We start from the raw sequence: 21769 nt of genomic DNA on the forward strand, positions 1-21769 counted from the left end.
CAAAATTTGTATCTGCATCTGATCCACAATCCACAAAAATGGTCCCTGGATATAAAACGGATATCCGCAGATTTGCAGGGCTCTACAGAACAGTGCAGCAGAATGTCTATAAGCAAATCCTTACAGAGTTTCTGTGAATGATAAATCCCCTCTTTTAAAAGCCAACTATTTAAACAAGGGGTGGGCAAACTATGGCCCACGGACTGGATCCAGCCCACCAGCCATTTTAAGCCAGCCCTCAAGCTCCCACTGGGAAGTGGAGTCTGGGGCTTGCCCCGCTCCAGCCCCGGGGGGCGCAGGGTCAGGGGCTGCTCCATGTGGCTCCCGGAGGCCATGACATGGCCCTCCTCTGGCGCTCCAGCCAGGGATCAGGGTTAGGGGCTGCTCCACGAGGCTCCTGGAAGCAGCGTCATGGTCCCCCTCTGGCTCCTATGTGCTCCAATGACCCCCTCTGGCGCTCCAATGGGAGCTGCAGGGGCAGTGCCTGCGGACAGGGCAGCGTGCAGAGCTGCCTCGCCGCACCTCCATGTAGGAGCCGGAGAAGGGACATGCCGCTGCTTCCGGAAGTTGCTTGAGGTAAGTGCCGCCCAGAGCCAGCACCCCTGAGCCTCTCCCCAACCCTCTGCCCCAGCTAGGATCCCCCTCCCACCATCCGAATCCCTCCATCCCAGCCTGGAGCACACTCCAACACCCCAAACTCCTCATCCCCAGCCCCATTCCAGAGCCCACACCCCCAGCCAGAGCCCTCCCCTTCACTCTACTCCCTCGCCCCAGCCCGGAGCCCCATTCTGCACCCTGAACTCCTCATTTCTGACCCCACCCTGGAGCCTGCACCCCGAACCAGAGCCCTCCCGCACCCCCAACCCCAATTTTGTGAGCATTCATGGCCTGCCATACAATTTCTATTCCCAGATGTGGCCCTTGGGCCACAAAGTTTGCCCACCCCTGATTTAAACTATGATTCTTTAATATACACAAGTGCTATGATTTAAATATCAGCCCAGGGCAATTACATGACCATGGAAAACCATGGTAGTGTTAAAGCATCATGTTATTATCTAATAATCATGCCGTTAATACTTGCGACCACAGTATAAAAGATTACAAATATCTTCTGTATTAAATGCTTCCTCTTTTGGTAAACTTTAAAAAAGTATTTTCTCCATCCAGTTGCTAGTTTTATGAATAAGTAGTTGTTTCAGTGCTGCATTTTCCACATTTCTCAACCGACAGCTTGATCTACCTTATAGATCTACAGGACACATATGACTAGACTGTAAATACATCTACATTCCATTCAGCAAGAACTGCTTTGGTATGCTGTCCTTTGTGACTCACAAGATCAAAACAAAAGCTACTTCTTTATCCCAAGATACATATTTCTAAATACACTATATTAAGTCTTGCCGATTTAAAACAACTTACAAAAACAAATGTTAGTATAAAAAATTAATAACTGGGCAAAACAGGTTTCACATAGTGATATGTTGCTGAAAAATATAACACAATGAGCTACATAAAAGGTGCACTCAAGGAGTGGATGAATAGCACTACGTGCAAAAAGTTTTAGTAATACCCACTGCGCTAAAACTGGATAATGAAACTCGTGCTGGTGAAATTATTTGAGAAATGATATAAGCAATGAAGAACAGAGAAGAAAAGACTATTGGGATTTGTTAATAATTACATTTTGCACTTCTATAATGTCTTCTTTCTGAGGGCCTCAAAGAATTTTACAAAATAAATGACACCAAGCTTTATTACGTTTTCTATCACACTTCTGTGTAACAACAAACTAATGGATATAGCACCTACAAGAATGAACCCATGTGATGGAGCACCATAAGATCTAAACAAAGGAGTTACTTGGCAAAGGGGAAAAGCAACATCCTTTCACATCTAACTATATTTTAATGAAGGGAAACTGATCAGCTAAAAGCTTTAAATACCTAATGTGAAAACCTGGCCCTAATAAAATCAGTGGAAGTTTTGCCACTGACTTCAACAGAACCAGCATTTCACTGACAGAGAGTCCTGTGGCACCTTATAGACTAGCAGACGTATTGGAGCATAAGCTTTCGTGGGTGAATATCCACTTCATCAGATGAACGTAGTGGAAATTTGCAGAGACAGGTATAAATATGCAGGCAAGAATTAGTCTAGAGATAATGAGGTTAGTTTAATCAGGGAGGATGAGGCCCTCTTCTAGCAGTTGAGGTGTAAACACCAAGGGAGGAGAAACTGCTTTTGTAGTTGGCTAGCCATTCACAGTCTTTGTTTAATCCTGAGCTGATGGTGTCAAATTTGCAAATGAATTGAAGCTCAGCAGTTTTTCTTTGAAGTCTGGTCCTGAAGTTTTTTTGCTGCAGGATGGCTACATTTAAATCTGCTATTGTGTGTCCAGGGAGGTTGAAGTGTTCTCCCACAGGTTTTTGTGACTGTGAATGACTGCAGAGTCCATGGTGTGAAAAAAACTCCGAAGTAGAGGGGAGAAGGGAAAGTAGTGGAGCACTCACAGGGACAACCATATTGAAGAACCTCAGTTACTCACAGGGTGATTAATCTTCTCATTCTTCGACGAGTGTCCCTATGGGTGCTCCACTTTCGGTGACTGTAGAGCAGTGCCTCTTGGTGGAAGGGAGGGGCTTTGGAGTTGCAGTGGTGGTGGATGATAAAACTGTATGTCCAAATAAAGCGTCTGATGACATGTGCTGCTCTATGGCATAATGCTGGGTGAATGTATGAGCCGACGCCCAGATTGCTGATTTACAGATGTCCATAATGGGCACATTGTTGAGGAAGGCTACTGAGGCAGAGAGTGGTCTGGTGAAGTGTGTGCAAGTCCCCAGTGGAGGTTGTAGCTGATGATGGCAATAGCAAAAGTCAATGCAGCCGGAGAGCCATTTAGACAGCCTCTGTTTGTACATGGCGTCTCCCTTAGATCATTCCGTGATGGAAAGAAATAACTTTGGTGACTTTCTGAAAGCCTTTGTCCTCTCAATGTAAAATGTTAGCACCCTCGGACATTCAGGGTGTGAAGCATTGCTTCTTGTTATTTCCGTGAGGTTCTGGGAAGAATGATGGGAGATGGATGGGTTAATTCAAATGGAATGAGGAAACTACTTTATGTAAAAATTTGGGTGTCTGGTCTTAGGGTAACTTTGTTTTTGAAAAATATTGTGCATGGGGGGGGTGCTATGATGGCCCCGTTTCTCATTGAGCGGATGTGATAGCAATGAGAATGGCCGCCTTCATCAAGAGATGGAGAAGTGAACACATCGCTAATGGTTTAAAAGGGGGTCCAGTAATGCATCGCAGCACCAGATTGAGGTCTCATGATGGAGTAGGGGCTTGTATTTCAGGGTAAAGGTTATAAAGACCCTTGAGAAAGCGTTTAATGGTCAGGTGGGCGAAGATCGAGAACTCGTCCACTTTGCGTTGAACGCCGAGATTGCTGTGAGGTATACTCTGATCGAGCTCATTGAGAGACCAGATTTCTTAAGTTCCAGTATGTAGTCCAGTACCAGTGGTAAAGGAGAGGTAGTCGCCACTGTTTGTCTATGCTGGCACCATGTATGGAATCTCTTCCAAATTGTGCAGACAGATATGCCAGACTTTCTGCTGTTTAAAAGAATGTCCCTTTCCTCCTCTGAACAGGTCATTTCACTGTCTCGGAATCATGGAGTGGTCATGCCTTCCGGTCGAGTCTTGCCAGGTTTGGGTGGTAGACCTGGCCTGCGTCCTGAGACAGGAGATGTGGTAAAAGGGAAAGAGTTCATGGTGGGTGCACAGCCATCTTCAAGAGGTAAGGAAACCACATTTGTCTGGGCCACGGAGGGTGGGGGGTAAGGGTTTTTCAAAAATGACTCTGGTGTTGTCGGTCCTGATCTTATGTATGACTCTGGAATAGGAGAGGGGTCAGGGGAAAAGGTGATTAATAGGGGTGCATCCCATCTGACGAGAAAAGCAAAAGTATGGGCACTTGGCATTTTGGGTTGTCACAAAGAGGCCTATAGCTGAGACTCCCCAGTGTTTGAATATGCTCTGTAGTACTCTGGTGTTCATTTCCCACTTGTGGGCCTAGGAAAATTTTCTGCTCAGTGCATCTGTAGTGGTGTTTTGACAGCCTGTAGGTAGGAGGTTGAGATGTCAGTGTTGTGGAGGATGCACCAGTTCCATAGTAGCATGGCTTCTGTGCACCCTACTTATCGGTTTATATAAAACATAAAAGTGACGTGGTCTATCAGAACCTATATGGCCTTGTCCCTGATCATGGGTAGAAAGTGTGAGCATGCACTGCGGACTGCCCACAGCTCCAGCTGGTTTATGTGTAGTGTTGATTCCGATGGGGACCAGAGGCCTTGAATCATGTGCTTGTGCAGGTGTGCCTCCCCCCATCCCAGCCCCGCAACCTAGCAGAGAAACGTCTGTGAGTATCATTGATGGAAGGGTCTGTATGAAGGGAACTCCTGTGCAAACATTGTGTGGTTGAGTCCACCAACGTAGATAATTTGTTCTTTGGTTGGCATCATAAGACGCTTGTTTATGCTGTGTCTGTGTGGAATATACACTGTCCTGAGCCAGCCTTGCAAGCATCGCATATGCAGTCTGGAATATTTGACGACAAATGTCATCACTAACATGTGCCCTAAGAGTTGGAGGCAGATCCTGGCCAATGTCTGTGGGCTGACTTGTGGTGATTAGATTGACTAGAGTGGTAAATCTGCATCAGGGCAAAGAGGCAGTAGCTTCCAGAGAGTCCCTGTCATCTGGGGTGGATCTGGAATGGGACTGTCTGCCCCGCTCATTCATGGTCTCTACCACCAGAGAGTTTGGTGTAGGGTGTGAATATAGAAATGCCATCCCTTTGGAAAGGATACAGCATTTTTTATCCACACTTTTGCAGGTGGGCAGAATTGTTGCTGGGGTCTGCCAGATGGTCTTGGCTGGGTCCATGAGAACCTTGTTTATTGGGAAGGCAATCTTGAAGTCTGAAGAATGTCCAGCAACTTATGTTGGGACTCCACCACTTCTTCCAGCAGTATCGCCAGGAAATCTGCAATCCTGTATAAAGTCATCCCCCATTGTGGGTGGTGGGGGCATGATAGCTTCATCTGGAGAAGAGGATGAAAAATTGGCAGCTGGTGTGACTTCCTGATCTGAAATCTTCTCCAATTCCTCTACTGCCTCTTCTGGAGGTTCAGAGGGTGATGGAGAATGCCTCAACCTCTCCTTGGGTGGACTGGGAAGCTAAGGATAGTGTTGGTGGTACGTTGCCCATGGGTCCCAGTATGGCCACTGTGGTGGAAATGGCATAGGTGGCAGCATCCATGGCGTCTGTACCTTCCTTGAGTTTCAGGTCTGGGGTGGTATTCATGTGCTTTGGCAGACCTGGTCTGGTAGCTGTATGGAAAGGCAAGATTTCCCCGATATCATCATCATCACTGGATAAAGGAGGAGCTGATCTGGGTGGGGTGGTAAGTTGGCACAGTACCAAGTGTGCTGGAGTGAGGTTAGTACCAAGGAGTGGAGATTCCAGTGCCAAGGAGACCAGAAGATCTTTATGGCAGAGAAATTGCTGCAGTACCAAGAGCATTGGTACCAAGGAGGGTGTTGTCGGTGGTATCGATGCCTTTACCGCAGTTGTCGGTGTCAACGGTCATGTGCTATGAGCTGTGGAGGCAGAAGGTGGCACCATAAACTGTAGTGCGGCCAAGCTGCTTGGTGCCACATGTTTGAGCGTCTCCAGCAGTACCGAGACATGGCTAGTAGGTTTCCCTTTAGTGTCTTTTTCCAAGCCAGCCCGCTTAGGGTCTTTGGCTCGCACAGTACCCATGGTACTGGATGGTCCCACTACCTCAGAGGTTGATGGTCCTGGTGCGGTCTATACCAATAGGGTATGACAGATTGGGGAATGTCTCTTTTTGGCAGATTCACGAGGAAGGGAGGTTGGCACCTGCTTCTTTGTCACCTTTTTAGCGGAGTGCTCCTTCCTCTGAGAGGGTGTTGATGAACCTCTGTCAGATGCCACCGTTGGAGATCAATGCCCAGAAGGGGTCTGTGATCCTGAATCGGACGCTGGGTACAGAGACTTCTCCGTCATGAGAAGTTTTAGGTGTAGGTCCCTTGCTTTCCTAGCGTGAGCCTTGAGATTGTGGCAGTGTGAGCACTTTTGTGGTATGTGTGTTTAGCCAAGGCAGCGGACACACTGAGAACGGGGAGCCGGGCATGCCCCTTAGAATAGGGTTTCTCCCAAGAGGGAGGGTAACTATACTACACTAAGGGGTATCCTAATAACTGAAAATTTAAGTCCAAAGATAAGATTTTATTTTAAGAAAGAATGAATGGGGAAAAGGTAGGGTAGTAAAATATTGACTTAATTATTGATTAACCAGTATTCTAAAGTTAAAGCTAGACTATGATAAGCTCAGAGGTGCTGCCAATTGCTCAGTCTCAAGCCAAGAGCCATAGAGAAGGAACTGAAGGAGGTTTGGTCGCACAGCGCTATGTAACCACCTGAGACAGCGCGAGACAGGGACAACACAGGTGCAACCCACAAGGCACTGCTACTAAAAATCTCCGATTACAAGAGCAAGGGTGCAGATTCACTTAAAGTGGAGCACCCACAGGGACAATCCTCGAAGTAGTGGGGGGTTTTCCCCAAAAAAAAGGGCACTACAGTTCAAACTTCCACTGAAAAAACAGCACACAAGCTATCATATACCAAATTAAACATGTTCTTAAAGGCTCTAATGACTTGTTCAATTTTTTTCTTATAATAATATAAATGGAGATATCCCATCTCCTAGAACTGGAAGGGACCCTGAAAGGTCATCAAGTCCAGCCCCCTGCCTTCACTAGCAGGACCAAGAGGTCCTTCTCTAATTAGAGCAGGAAAAAATGTTCCTATATCCTAGATATGCCAGCCATCATGAACTAAACTCTGGAGATCTACAAAGAGCTATATATATATCCACCTGTAATACAAATGCACAAACAATACAGACTATGAGTAGTAAAATATTTCCCGCAACCGAATGAAGTACTGTAACCATTATTCTCTAATTAGCTGTTGGTTTTGACTATGACCTATACGTGCATGTTTAAACGGACCTTTTAAGAAGAAAAAAAAAAGATATATTTGATATTATCACTTCTCTAACAACAGATTCTGCAAGGATCTCCCCAAATTACTTTGGTGACATAACATTCCAAAAATATTTACAAATGATAGAAGAACATTACTACTACTAAAGATTTTCTTTGATAAAAAATAATAAATACTAAGCCATTCTTGACATATAATGAAATATATTTTTCCTAATTAACCCACAAAAAACACGAGAGGAAGGATTGTCTTACCATTCTTGAGGAGGAAGGATTGAGATTCTCCCTGTGAAATTCATAACGTTGACCATGTCCAGTGTTTAAAGGTATCAAGAATTCCAGGCTAATCATAAAATATTTTAATACAGTATTTGTTTAAATAAGCTACTTTACAAACTACACAGGGTTTTTTAAATAACAGTAATATATACAATCTTCTCGCTAAAGGAAAATAAACCAACTTTTCAGTAAGTTTAAAATGTTCTACTTCCCAGAAGATGGCTCAATTTCCTGTTTGAGGCAGGAGATGGTAAGGGGCATTGGACCATAAACATTGGGACAATTTCCTCTCATATGACAGGCAAGCCATGAAGGAGGACCTCTCTCTCCCTCTAATGACTTAGCTATAGAGCTGGGCAGAAAATGGTTTTCTTGTCTCATGAACGTTTTCAAGACCTCCAAAATGTTTGTGCTCCATATCTGGGTGAAACTGAGACCTTTTCAAAGTTTTATTTTGAAATTGCTAAGAGTATAACAGCAGAGTTATAAAAGAAATTGGAGGAAATATATTTTTTAAGAAAAAAGATTTAGTGGGGAAGCATGTAAAGATGCAGGCAATAACTGGACTTAGTTATCAATATGTATCCTTTTGTTTATTGAAATTGTGTCAGTGGGAAAAAAGATAAATGTACAATTTTCTTGAAACTAAATTAAAAACTCAATTTTAGATCTATTTAACTTTACCATAGACTTCAAAAATATTTTGTATACGTTTCTGCCAGTTTCATTAACGTAATGAACTCCACAATAATCACTTTTACTGACTTTAAAAGATATTCTAAGGTATTATTCTCAACTCAATTACAAAGTGAGAATGAGCATGAGCAAGGCAGACATGAGTCAAACTATGGCATCAAATTCTTTAATGTTATTTAGTTATATAATCAAATTGCTTGTTTTATAACAAAAATTATGTATTTCTATTTTTACTACTCATCAAATATTTTGTTTAAAATTAAGGTCTGGTAAAATACCTTGGTTATGCTTCATTAAGCTAAGAAATGCTTAAACATGCTACTATGCAATTCTAAGAATTATCAATTTAGATTTTTGCTGGACATAATACTGAACTAAAATTATTTTTAAGTTAATAAAAAACTATAAAAGATTCAAAACTCAGTTAAGGAATACACATGAAGATTTAAAATTACAAATAAATACAGTTTAAAATTAAAGGGTATTTACTCATTTAGTTACCTGCTAAAACTATATTTTGGAATTGTGGCCTTTTCTTGCTACACTTGGCCATGTTAAAACCACCTAAAACAGGAAAAGGAATTAAGAGAATGCAGATTCCAGCATTATGCCGGGTGTTTCTGATATGATCAAATGATGCAAGAGAAACAAACGTGACCTTTGATAATTATAAAAAGCATCTCAATTAACCTTTAAAGCTGATCAGTCTGTTGGAAAAAATACAGTGCAATACGAGGCTCAACTCCATTTCCTCCTGAGTAACTTTATTGATCTGAGCAGCCTCAACAATTTCAGTGGGATTATTCATGCATGAAAACATCTTTATGATCAGGCCAATAGTCTGCAACACATTCTGACCACGTCGCTGGTAATTCCGTAATCCAAAGGGAAATAGTGTATTTTCTGTAAAATTATTATTTATTACAAAATTTGTTTGCTTCTAAAAGTTTGTTATGCAAGAATGTCTGTAAATAGAACAAAACTGTTCACAATCTTACATCAATGATATTTCTGATGATCAGACAAAATGGTGTTAAGCACAATATGAAAACCTAAATAGACATATTTGCGGACTGAATAACTGCATTAAAATAATTCCTCCTTCACTTATTGAACAAATCTGATTCTGTGATTTCCTGCAACAGTTAACAACATAAGCACCTAAGAATCAATCTTGCCCCACTCAAGTCAATGAGAGTTTTGTTACTGATTTCAATGGGAGCAGAACTAGGCCACTAAGGCCAAGGAGGAGTGCAAAATTACACTTGCTTTATGTGCTGGTGGTTTGATATGATTTTAAAATATTGTATTTAAAAGTGTATTATTCGTTTTTAAGTTAAGCAATCACTCAAGGGATCAATAAACACTGATCTTGTAATAAAAGATGGAACAGAACTGTACTTAATACTTTTAGGAGGTCTCTTAGGGCAGGAAGCTATGTAATAAGGGTGATCTCTTAGGAAGGTTTCAGTGTATATATTGTTAGGGATCTGGAATCTTAACTATACCCCGCTCCAAAAATAGTATAATTTAGTTGTGCAGAGTATTTTGTATTATTACTTCGTACGTTCTATCAGTGCATCCTGCTCTAATCATTCTGTTAAACATTAATCTAAAAAGACCCCTAAGATAAATATTATCAGGAGGGTACCAGTTTTTAAACTGTCCTACAGACATACAACTTCATTCTGATGTCCTCCACCCCTTTAAAAAAAAAAAGTGAGAAAGGGATTTTATTTCTAATGCACAAAAGAGCTCTACATTAAGTTTAAAAATAAGTTACTGGCCCCAGGACTGGAGTTTGAGGAAGTCCTGAGCTCTGAAGACAGGGGGCTCCTGGCTGGAATATTTAAGGGAGAAGGGTTCTTATAGATTATATATTTTGTTTGGGGTCTGAAGTGTTTTCATTAATGTGGGAACAACCTTTGCTCCTAACTATCAGTATGGACATTAACTGATCATTAAAGACAAACTTTCTCTAAGCTACAAACAATGTAAGAGTCCTGTGATATACAATCATCTTTATGCCTAATTTCTTCTACACTGCTTGAACTGGGGAATTAAAGTTCTGTCTTCAGGCTGAGAAAGATCATTTGCAAACTGTAGTGGAAAAAAATAAAAAACAAAAAGCCCATAAAGAGTCAGTAATCTAGAAGGCAAAGTACCACTAACTTTAGGATGGCTGGAGACTGTAGAAAAAGTCAATAGCAACACTAGAAGCTTCTTTTGTCCAAGATAAAGTATTTACTAAAATAATGTATTATTGACGTGTTAGGGTGCACAGTCTCTTGGACAAGCATATTTTTATTATTTTAATCTAAATAAATAATAAATACAATAATCTTTCATGCAAAAATCAGAAGTCTGAAGAATCAAATGTAAGGAATAAATGTTTACGTGCTAGGGTTCCCAGTAAGGTGAAAGATAGCAGACTACAAGTTTTTTGAGTCTGATCTTTTTTTAAGACATTTTCTCCCAAGAACTGGGCATAAACAGTGAGAAAGCTCTACTATATTGTTAATTGGGTACAGATCCCTGAAATAGAGAAGAAAATGGTAGAACACAAGAGGTATTGTTACAGATTACTGAGACCTGAAACACATTCCGTGGACATCAAGGGGACAACTGAAAGGAATACAGGGTTTGTTTGTTTTTTAAACCTAAACCTGGGCTTTCCACCTAGGCAAAAACAAAATACTTCATCCCTGACAATTAGCTCATTCTAAGACATCCATGCAGCAATGCTACATCAGGCTATACTAAAAGATGACTGACCTACCCTGTATGTAAAATTTTATTTTAAGATGCAGAGTCTGTATCCTTTTCCTTTATTGATGGAAAAATCTGAAAAGGTGGCAGGTGACAGTTCTCATGGCCTTGGATAAGTTCACTTAGGCAAAAAGTGTCCGTTGTGGCTGGCCAAAATAAGACACTTAAATAAGTGGTCTCATTTTGAAAAGTGCTGAGCACCCTTAGATTCCATAGACATCAAGAGAAGCTAGGGATGTTTAGCACCTCTGAAAAATTAGTTACAGTATCTAAATATATATCTAAGTACCTACACCTCTTGGCACATAGGTCTGAAAATGTTCGTAATAAAGGTAGGCAACTAAATCCACATTAAGGGACCTAAAATAATAGCCTGATTTTCAGAGGTGCTGAGCACCTGGCAGCTCATATTGAAGTCAATCCATGTGCTCTGCACCTTTGAAAATTAGGCCTTTTTGCTGCATAGGTTTAGGAGCCAAGTTTGAAATTTTTACCCTCAATTGCTCTGTGGCTTAATTTCCACTCCGCAAAATAAAAAAGTTCCATACGGCATAAATAAAATTTTCAAGTTGTGGAAAATATTGCGTAGCGTACGAAAACACAAAGTACTGTACTGTAGTGCGGTGTGCGGAGGAATACAGCAGTAGCATCTCCTACAAGGGAAGGCTTTGCGCTCTCACAGCCTCGTGTTATTTCAGTGATACTGTATTTCTGTTATTTCACTCTATTATTTCATTCAAATCATTCCTGGAAAGCGACCAAGTGATAGCAAGTGTGCAGGAACAGTTTGTAAGCGAAAGAAGATTGATTTAGAGCAGAAAATGTTGTAATTGTTTGTTTTTTTATGATTGCACAATATACGTTTCTGACTTACATAAAATTCGGGTTACGCAAGGCTTTCCGGAATGGAACGATTGCGTAAATCGGGGAGTGTCTGTATATGCAGAATGCAAAAACAAACAAAAGCAAACGCCTTCAGGAAACCACAAAAAGAACTTTTTAGAAAGATTAGTTGTGTCTTCAACCCTTTATGATAAATGTGTATTGACATGCTTTGAAGTTCTGAGCACTTCAACATACCTCAGAACATTAGTGAAGGAACTGAAAACACGGCATTACTAGTTCAGGAATGGGGAGCACACAAGCTTTAGTCCAAACCCCCTGACAGGTCAGCTGGCTCAAGTAGGAAGCACCAGTTAACTTGAGATAGATTTTTGTACATGGATAGGATGGAGTTGGGTTAGAGGCAACACTCTAATTATACCTCAAGCTAATACTGCAATGAAGAGAAGCCCTAAGCAAGTTATGTGCAAGTAGCAACAAACAAGCTCTAATGTGATATTTGCCAGCATCCTGAATATTTGCAAATCAGGATTCCGACTGTGGCACAGCACAGAGATAGCCCTAAAAGATGACCCCTTACACCAATACAGGCTATGTTTCAATACTCTCTTCTGATCGCTTTGTTCAGCATAAAAGGTGTTGCTGACCTGCTTGCAGTTGCATAATAGAAAACTGTAATAGATGACAGTGTTAAAATGGTTCCAATCATTCCTCTCACTAAGTAACTAGATGGGGAAATTGCTCCTCTTCTCCAAAACCCACACCTGAAAGGGTCACACCTGTACCCAGCCTGTCTCTGCAATACTAAATAAATATGATGATTTACAACATCGGTTCCCAAACTGGGGGGGGGCATGAAGAAATTCCAAGGGGGACGCGAGGCTGTGACATTTTCATCACCGTAACAATTTTTTTTTAGTTTTTTATTTATTTAATATAGACCCAACAGACAATTATACATATTCTGTATACATAATAACTATTCATAAAATTGTCCAATTACAGGCCTATATTATTTAACTATAATAAAGTATTAACAATCTTCTCATTTTTTATTATGAATCTAAGTAGACAAGAATAAAGGTATAACGAAGTACAATAATAATAAAAATACAACTATAAAAAAGTATATAACTGCAATGTTTTCAAATTTCATACCACGAAATACAAATATTTTTTATTTTTTTGCCTTTCGACGTGTAGGAGTGCCGTTTCGATCAGTGGGGAGGCTGAAGAACGATGTAGAAAGCGATGGAACTTTTAAAAACGTCCTAGCTCGCTCGTGAGAGAACGTTTGAGACTGTTCTATCATGGGAGTGATTACCTCCACCAATCACCATGCAAGACTGGCTACTTGCTGGACTGGTGGTGGAGTATATATAGGGCAGCACGCGTCGATACGTAATAGTAGTAGTAAATAAACATTCACGATAACAAATAACTTGCGTCAGTTAATATTCATGAATCAGGAAAATTATTTTTATAGATTTTTTTTATTAGTATATTATGGCTGCGATTAAGAAAAGGAAGTACGATGAAGACTTCATTCAGTATGGTTTCACCATCGTGGAAAAAAACGTGATCAATTATCCTCAATAAGTAGTATGCCACGCAATTCTCAGCAATGATGCCTTGAGACTTAGTTGTCTTGAGCGACACTTGACAAAGAACTACAGCGCTTTGAAAGACAAACCAAAAGAGTTTTTTGCTGCTAAACGTCAAAATTTAAAATGCATGAAGCTAGACACTACTGGAGCTTTTCATCAAGTGTCAGCCAAAGTGGTAGAAGCATCTTATGAACTGCCATTGCTCCTCGCTAAAGCCAAGAAAACGCAAATAATAGGAGAAACTCTTGTGAAACCTTGCTTGTTGAAAGCAGCTGATATTGTGCTTGGTGCTGGAAGCAAGAAAAAAATATCAGAAATTTCGCTTTCCGACTATTCCATGAAACATTGCATCAATTACATGGCAAAAGATCTAAAACTTCAAGTTGTGGAGGCAGTGAAAGCTTCTCCTTTTTTCGCAATTCAGTGCAATGATATCACTGATGTAGCACAATGCTGTCAGTTGCTCGTCTACGTTTGATTCATTAATGATGGAACTGTGAAAGAACTGCTTTTTTTTGAAGGAATTGACAACCACATCAAAGGCTTCTGATGTTATGAAAACGGTTTCTGACTTTTTTGAAGAAAATGGACTTTTATGGGAAAAACTGGTTGGTGTATGCACAGACGGTGCTCCAACAATGCTCGGCTCTCGCTCTGGATTTGTGACATTGGTGAAAGAAAAAAAATCCAGCCATAACCATGACTCACTGCATCATACACAGACAAGCGTTGGCTGCCAAAACCCTTCCCAGATGACCTACGTGACTCGTTGAATTTGGCCATCAAAGTTGTCAATTTTGTGAAGAACAGCGCTTTAAATACGAGACTTTTTGCAGCTCTTTGCGCGGATTTGGGAGTGGATCATAAAATTATTTTGTTTCACACGGAGGTACGATGGCTTTCCAAAGGGAACATGCTTTTGAGATTATTCGAACTGAAAGACGAAGTGGAAATTTTCCTCAAACAACAGAAAAAAGAAGAATTATATCGTGCATTTATGGACCAAACGTTTCAACTTTTACTGGCATACCTCGTGGATATTTCTGAATCTTTGAACCATTTCAATTTGAAGTTGCAAGGAAACAACGCTGCAAACATTATAGCACACCACAATGCCATCAAAGCATTTACAGAAAAAATCAAGCTTTGGAAACGTGGAACACAGGCTCAGACACCTAACTTTTAGTCTTTTCCAACATTTTCATGACTCGCTGAAAATGAAGGTTTCCAAGAACTTTATAAAGAGGATGCGAAGAACAAAATTGTGTTTCATCTAGACTGCCTTGCTGATGAATTCATCCGCTATTTTCTAGACAACTTTTCTGGCAAACCCATTCATAAATTAGCATGTAATCCATTCAACGTTGATGTCGATTCATTGCCAGTAGTATTGCAAGAACAAGCACTCAAAATGAAATATGATTCAAGTGCGAAAGATATTTTCGAAAACTTAAGACTGGAGGAATTTTGGATAAAATATTTCCCAATCTACCCAAAAGTTGGAGAAGAAGCACTACGTATTATTCTTCCGTTTTCGTTGAGTACCTCTGTGAAAGAAGCTTTTCAAGTTTAGTCATAATAAAAATGAAACAAAGGAATCGACTGGATGTCAAAAACTATTTGCGTTGCGCACTTTCATCTTTCAAACCTAGGATTTCCCAGCTTGTGAAGAAAATGCAGCTGCATCCTTCACATAAATTCATTTTGTTTATGCTATTTCTTATTTTAAATTACATTTTTATTAAATTTTTGTGCCAAGAAAAACTATTTGTGCTTATTTTTAATTTTAAATAAAAAATTTTATACCAAGTTTGTGTGTTTATTTTTAATTTTTTAATTACGAATTGAATTTGTTAAAAGGGGGTTTGGATGATGGTAAAGGAAAGGTGGGGGGCGTGAGGGTTTCTCGAAAATTAAAAAAGGGGGCATGATGCCAAAAAGTTTGGGAACCAATGATTTACAAGATGCAGAATAAAAGACAGTCGTGGCCTTGTAAAGTTTACCATCATTGGCAAGTCAGTTTACATCTTCAAGACACAGAATAAAAATGGCCTTCTTGGTTTTCATATTAAAAATACCAGTAATAACAACCCCTCTCTCGCTCTCTCTGAGCTCTAGTGGCACAAGTTAAATAGTTCTGCTCTAAAAGAAAAAAAATTCTCAATGTTCTGCCTGATACCAATCTAGATGAGAAGTGTGGATAATTCAGCAATAGTCCAAAAAATTATTTTTATTCTATGTTTGTACAGCACCTAACACAATGAGGTTCTTGTCCCTGACTGGGGCTCCTAGGTGTTACAATAATACAAATAAATAATAATTAATAATAGTTTATAAGGCACCATCAAGCTGTGTTGTGATAGTTGGGCCTACAATATTTTCCCTAATTGTAAAAAGCTTGCACTCGCCCGCCCCCAGAACTTCAATAGGTGTAAAAAATCCATGAAAGTTCATAAGATGTCACAAAAACTTATTAATGGGAAATGGTACACAGTGTTGATGGGAAATGGTACGAAAATAACTCAATTAATCCAAACAAGAAGGCTTAGTGATATAACTCAAGGCCTGTTAAGATCATGCTTAGTTATCAGAAAAAGTGTGGAACCAGAAACCAGTGAACCAAAATTGGTATATTGGAAACTAGGTCTAATTGGTGGACAAAATAATGAGAGGATGGGCTATTTCACCCACCATTCCCTTGGTGGGTTCTTAAAGAAAGAGACTTTTGGGAGAAAAATTGTCTAATGGAGTGAGCTTCACCATCATGGCTGCCAACCCCACCATCTCTTGGAACCAAGGGCCTTCGTCATCCTGATCCTGAGAGTCCGGTCCTAACCAGACTATGCCAGAGAGAGGGACCCAGATGATATCGCCACCTCTACTGGCTCCAACTGAATCCCGAACACCACTTGGGATGAAACAGGATTGGACTTTAACAACAACAGCAACAACTCCAGCTCATCTCAACTAACTTCTTCTCCTTTTCCCCAAAAGGACAGTTATTACCCTTTTTAAGACTGTCAAACAAGGAAGTGGAGGATTTCCTTCTAAAAACTCTCCAGCTAAAGAGAAGGGGAACAAGGAATATTGTTAAAATGAAAGCCTTATTTTACAAATACTTCACATTAAATGTTTAAGTGTTTTTCCTTCTTTTCTATATCTTTAATAAAAGGTTAAAAGGATTCTTAATGGTGTGTTTGCCATGTTACCAACCCCCCAAACCTTGTTTAACACTGTTTAATATTGGACAGTGACTGGGTTACGTCAACATCTTTAGCCCTTATATTCCATCTAAATTAATGTAACAGGTGCGAAGGCTATCAGTTTGCCTGACTACTAAATCTGTCCAGGCTGAGGATGGAAATAAGATACTATTTTCTTTGTTCCAGTCCCCAAACCAGTTCTTGGTTTGGTTTTAACTTATGAGGTCTTAACGACATGAATACTTGGGAACTCCTGTACAAAAGATTTCTTTAGGAACAGTAGCATTCTGGGGCCTCCTCTGAAAATGAAGAGGAAAGACTCTCTCATTAATATTAAGACCGTAATAGCTTGAAATATATGTCCTCATCTGTAAAGAGGCACGTTACAAAGACATTCCGATTCATACATGTCAGTGTTCATCAATACATGATGCAACAGCTCTTGCTGCCATGTGACAAGCACCAAACTGATGCTCCAATGTCAACTTTTGCAATGTCAAAACAATTCATTCTAAATTAGTCTTTTTAAAATGTTCTATACCTCCTTGGGAGATATTCTCATTTAACATAAAGGCCGTATTATTATATCTCATGAAGTGATTTTTTTTTAATCAATGTCTGATTAACTGAATCTAAGAAAACTAAGCTGTGAATACAACCAGACTTTTGCAACATAACTTGCTAGCAGAAGCAGCAAGTTATCATCGGGTACCTATTGATAAATGCTTTAAATCATTGCATAAGTATTGTCGTTTGTTTGAAATAATTTTCGTCTTTTTCAGACACACATACAGAATTGCTTCTTGAAAAAATATTTTCAAAATTTACCACAAGGCATATGGTAAATATAAATAAATAAATAAGTCTTGAGAATATATACAAAGGGTAGTGGGAACTTTCATGCGTGCTGATCTTACTACAGCAATACTCAATGTTCAAACTGTGTCTGAAGTTCCCACTAAACTTGCCAATTTTCAGTTTAAACATCTTGGTCAAGTCAAACTGCATCAAACAAAATATTTGTACACAATTGGTCATAAAAACATATTGTTTAAATTATTTCCCTGATACGAAACATGTCATACATCAGTTACGTCACACAAAATATACATTCAGTGCTGTTTCACCTCCTCGGTGAAATGCTGTTGTTCAATGGCATGCCAACATTTCAAAACATCAATAAGCCAAATGCCACCACCATCAAGATGTTATAATGGTGACTGGCAAGTAAAGTGTTAGGTTGGTCCAAACATAAGGTTTGTACAGTGGAAAAGTGCAATTTTCATCTGATTTCAGATTTTTTTTAAAACTGATTCAACTCTAAACCAAAAACCAAACTAAACATTACGTACTTGCAAGACAATGTTTAAGAAATGTATATCCCACTTAGGGACAAATTCTAAGACTGAGTTGTGCAGACATAGCTTCACTGTAACCCCGCTGAATAAATTATAAAAGCAAGCAAGATATTTGTTTGAAAATCAGCTACAGATTATGTAAACAATTGGATTTTCCAAGCTTCTTTTTAGGTCCTTTTCTCTCCTTGTATACTGCAAAAATAATATTATAATTTTGTATAAAACATTGTGGGAGAGGAGGCTGAGAACTGGATGAGTTACTAGGTCAGTTACATAAAATCAAAGTAATTACCACTGACTGCAGCAATACTTCCTGGTGACTCGGGAACTGGCCACTGCAGTTCTCCAACTGCTAAAACCAGGCTAGGACATTTGTTGGCAGAACAGAAACAAAAAGCATGTTTGAAATTTGGGAACCAACCATTATCCAACAGAAATAAAATGCTAATCTATGTCTGCTACTATCCAAATTTAAAACATGAAGCAGAGGCACAAGAAGATTAATTCATGTGCAATATCTGTAGTTTAGTAGAAGCTCATATTTGATTTTCAAACTTTTTTTTTTAATACCCAGTAATTTTAGGGGTAAATGCTGCATCACTGCATTAAGAACATAAGGCTCGTAAACAAGTAAGTTGGACGTCTTTGCAAGGAATAAAATGCAGGTCTGTATAAAATACTCTAACTTACTAGTATAATAAAAATTTATGATAATTATAACATAAATCATTCCTATGTTTCATCTCTACAAAGAGAATAAGTACAGCAAAAACATCCTGGTCTTTCCAGCAATAAAGGAATGCAGTACCTTTTTTCTAGGTCTCTAATAAAATCATTTGATGCTGTTAAATATAGAGCTATGGAGAAATCTATGATGAAGATATATGAGCAACCGTAAGTTGCTCTCTAAGGAAAAGAGTGCATGCAGTACTTCCCAAAATTTAAAAAAAACCCTTGATTTTTAGATGTCTATAAATACAGAATCCAGTAACATTTAAAAATACAATGAGAAGACAGATGTAGATGACAAACGTTTCTATACATTTATAATGAAACATGTTCATCAGTTCTTAAAACAACAGAAGTCTTACTGAGAAAGATGAGTTACTACGGTATGTTCTGATGGCCCGGTTTGAAAGAGTGACACAATAATGAATATAGATTGCAGCCTTAGGTAACAAAAGATGTTCAGAAAGCAATACAAATTAAGAATCATCTAGTCACATTGATTAAACAGATTTTCATTCAATATTTTATGTTGAATGAATGAATATACATTTATGTTAAAATGAATGTATACAGTGATGAATGTAAACATAAATGTAACTTATATACTGTTAAACAGATAATTAACACTAAAATTATACAGTATTTACAATCCTATTTTCTATTTTCATAACTATAAACTGTATGGTCATCTTTAAACAGAACAGTAGAATTTTCATAAATATACTGTACATTTAAAGGATGAGGGTTTAGAGAACTTTGGTTTCACACATTTTGTATAATCCAGACATTGTATATTTCTTATTCAATCTGCCATATTAGAAAAATTTAACCACCTGCAAAGTATTCCAGTTTTAACTGAATACAGCTGCAATATTATACTTAAGTTACTGATAAGAAGCAAACTGCTAGCCCCCTTACCTTGATATATTGTTAAAGCTGAGAAACAGATGCTGGAGGCAGGGCAAAGTATCCACATCTTTCTAGAAAGAAAGAGAAGCATAAATTCAGCAGCTGAAAGAGAACATCTTTTGAACCTCTCTACTTGTCCTGATGATGAAATATACACATTTCTATTTTCTGTAACCTTGCTGCAACATTGATTTCTGTTGAACATGCAGCTCCATTCCTCTCTGGTGCAGACTCCAAGGGAGTGCTTCAGTGCAGATATCTACTCTGCAGAACAAGCTGCACCACTTGCAAGGTAAATAGCGTTAAAGAGAATGAGACTGCTGTTAACCTTTTTTAACAGGCTTTCAGGAAAGGAGCCAAGGTGCTTGCCTCAGCGTTTAAGCTTCAGGGAAGGCATACTGTAATCAAACTGCATAAATATAAATTTGATTTTGTGACCATTCTGCACTAAAGCTTCAAAGTGCAAACTCATAAATTAGCTTCCAAATCGCAGTGGCTGTACTGTCAGTGAAAGACTTAAGTAAGGATTCTCTCCTATCAACCAACTCACTATCTTAAATTATATAAAAATCTACACCATATGCACTAAAAACAACATATAGATGGACTCTGGAGTCCAGTCTTCCAAAATCTATGTATTTTAACAGTGTAAAATTGTTACTTGTGGTTTTACATGCTACTATAAACCTTTTAGAATACTTGAAATAGTATCTAATTCAACATATTAATAAAGCAAATCAGAGCAAGCTGTATTAGAAAAATACAAATCCACATTTACTAGGGATTGCGGTTTGTCATTACCCATCCACACACTCATTTATGCCATTAGGTGCATCTCCCTACCCTGTAAAAACCCATTCTCCAACTTGCAGTTTGTGGATATGAACACACCCAGTCCAAGTGCCTGGAGACTGGTGCAGGGGCAGGCAATTTGTATTTTTCCAGTAGCTAGGCCCATATTCCCACCCTCCATCAGATTTAGTCTCCATGACTTCTAGTTGTGATTATAGTTGACATGGGGAAAGAAAGGGCAAAAATACACCTAAAGGCTAGATATTAAGAGTTGTGTGTACGGTGATTCTTACTCAAATCCTCAGTGTCTAGCTGAGCACAATACTGTGGGATGTGAAGGAATTTTATTTGGGTAGCAGTTTGCCACAGCCACAATTGTTTGCTTCTCCGTCTAGGGTTGCCAACCCTCCAGGACTCTCCTTGAGTCTCCAGAAATTAAAGATTAATCTTTAGTTAAAGATTATGTCATGTGATGAAACCTCCGGGAATATGTCCAACCAAAATTGGCAACCCTATCATGGGGTAGCTTGCAAGCATCACAAACATGGGTGTAAGTTTACCCTAAGTACTATAAGGAAATCACAGAGTAACTGAAGTTCTGTTTCATGAATTTAGCTCATTCAGGCATTGGCTCTATGGGATTTATCTATCAGAGTCATAGAGCAGGAGCCCTTGTGGAAAGATACACAACTTGATTTCTTGAGGGGTCCACTGGGATTGGGACAGGGAAGGGGAGGAGGTCAAGAGGCCCATCTGCAGGGACAAGAGCCCAGCTGGGGGAGGGGGGGGGGAATTGGCTAGAGCAGGACAAGGGGTCCAGCTAGGGATACAGCTCAGACTAAAATTTTGGAACCTATCAGATGTCAGATGCGGTTTTCAAACAGACAGACAAAGGCCCTCAAGTTGAGCATACGGCCACACTTTGGCCAGGGAGTCTCTCAGCTTTCAAGAACAGTACGTTTCTAAGCCCTCATGGTATCAGAGATAAAGCTTGAGAAGAACACCACTAAAGGCTCAAAAATGAGATGGCAAAGAAAAGAAATTTTAAAAAAATATTTTTAAAATGGTATATTTGAAGACAATCTCATGTGTTTCGGTGCCTGACATGATTTCTGAAATATTGGGGTTAGCAATACTGCTGTTTAAGTTTATCTAAGGTTTGAAGTTACAGCAAAGTTATGATATATCTTTATTCCATAATTACTCTGTCAAGTTATATTAGGTACTGCCACCAATGGCACTATCAAAATACAACCTATGCACAAGAAAGCTAATCCATTTTAGTACCAAAATTAAGTGATAATTTGCAATTTTAGTCCTATATCATGATTCAACTGTAAGGAACAAAACCAAGAATTATTCTGTGCTATCACTGGTAAAGAAAATCCAAACTGTCCTTAAAAATAAAGCTGCACAAGAAATCCAAAAGGGACTAACTAACAATATTTAAGAAATATTTCTTTCAAAAAATAATAGA

At 39.2% G+C, this 21769-nt stretch overlaps 1 protein-coding gene across 1 annotated transcript in view; it reads right to left on the bottom strand.

The window, feature by feature from the left end:
* Positions 1–21769, bottom strand: part of LRRC49 (leucine rich repeat containing 49) — a 123867-nt gene that overhangs the window by 66689 nt on the left and 35409 nt on the right. The window contains exon 9 of the mRNA XM_054043082.1: positions 19510–19571. Coding sequence (XP_053899057.1) covers positions 19510–19571 — 62 coding nt within the window. The remainder of the gene's footprint in view (positions 1–19509; positions 19572–21769) is intronic.

The sequence above is a fragment of the Malaclemys terrapin genome, chromosome 10, assembly GCF_027887155.1.
Source record: "Malaclemys terrapin pileata isolate rMalTer1 chromosome 10, rMalTer1.hap1, whole genome shotgun sequence".
Lineage (NCBI taxonomy): Eukaryota > Metazoa > Chordata > Testudines > Emydidae > Malaclemys > Malaclemys terrapin.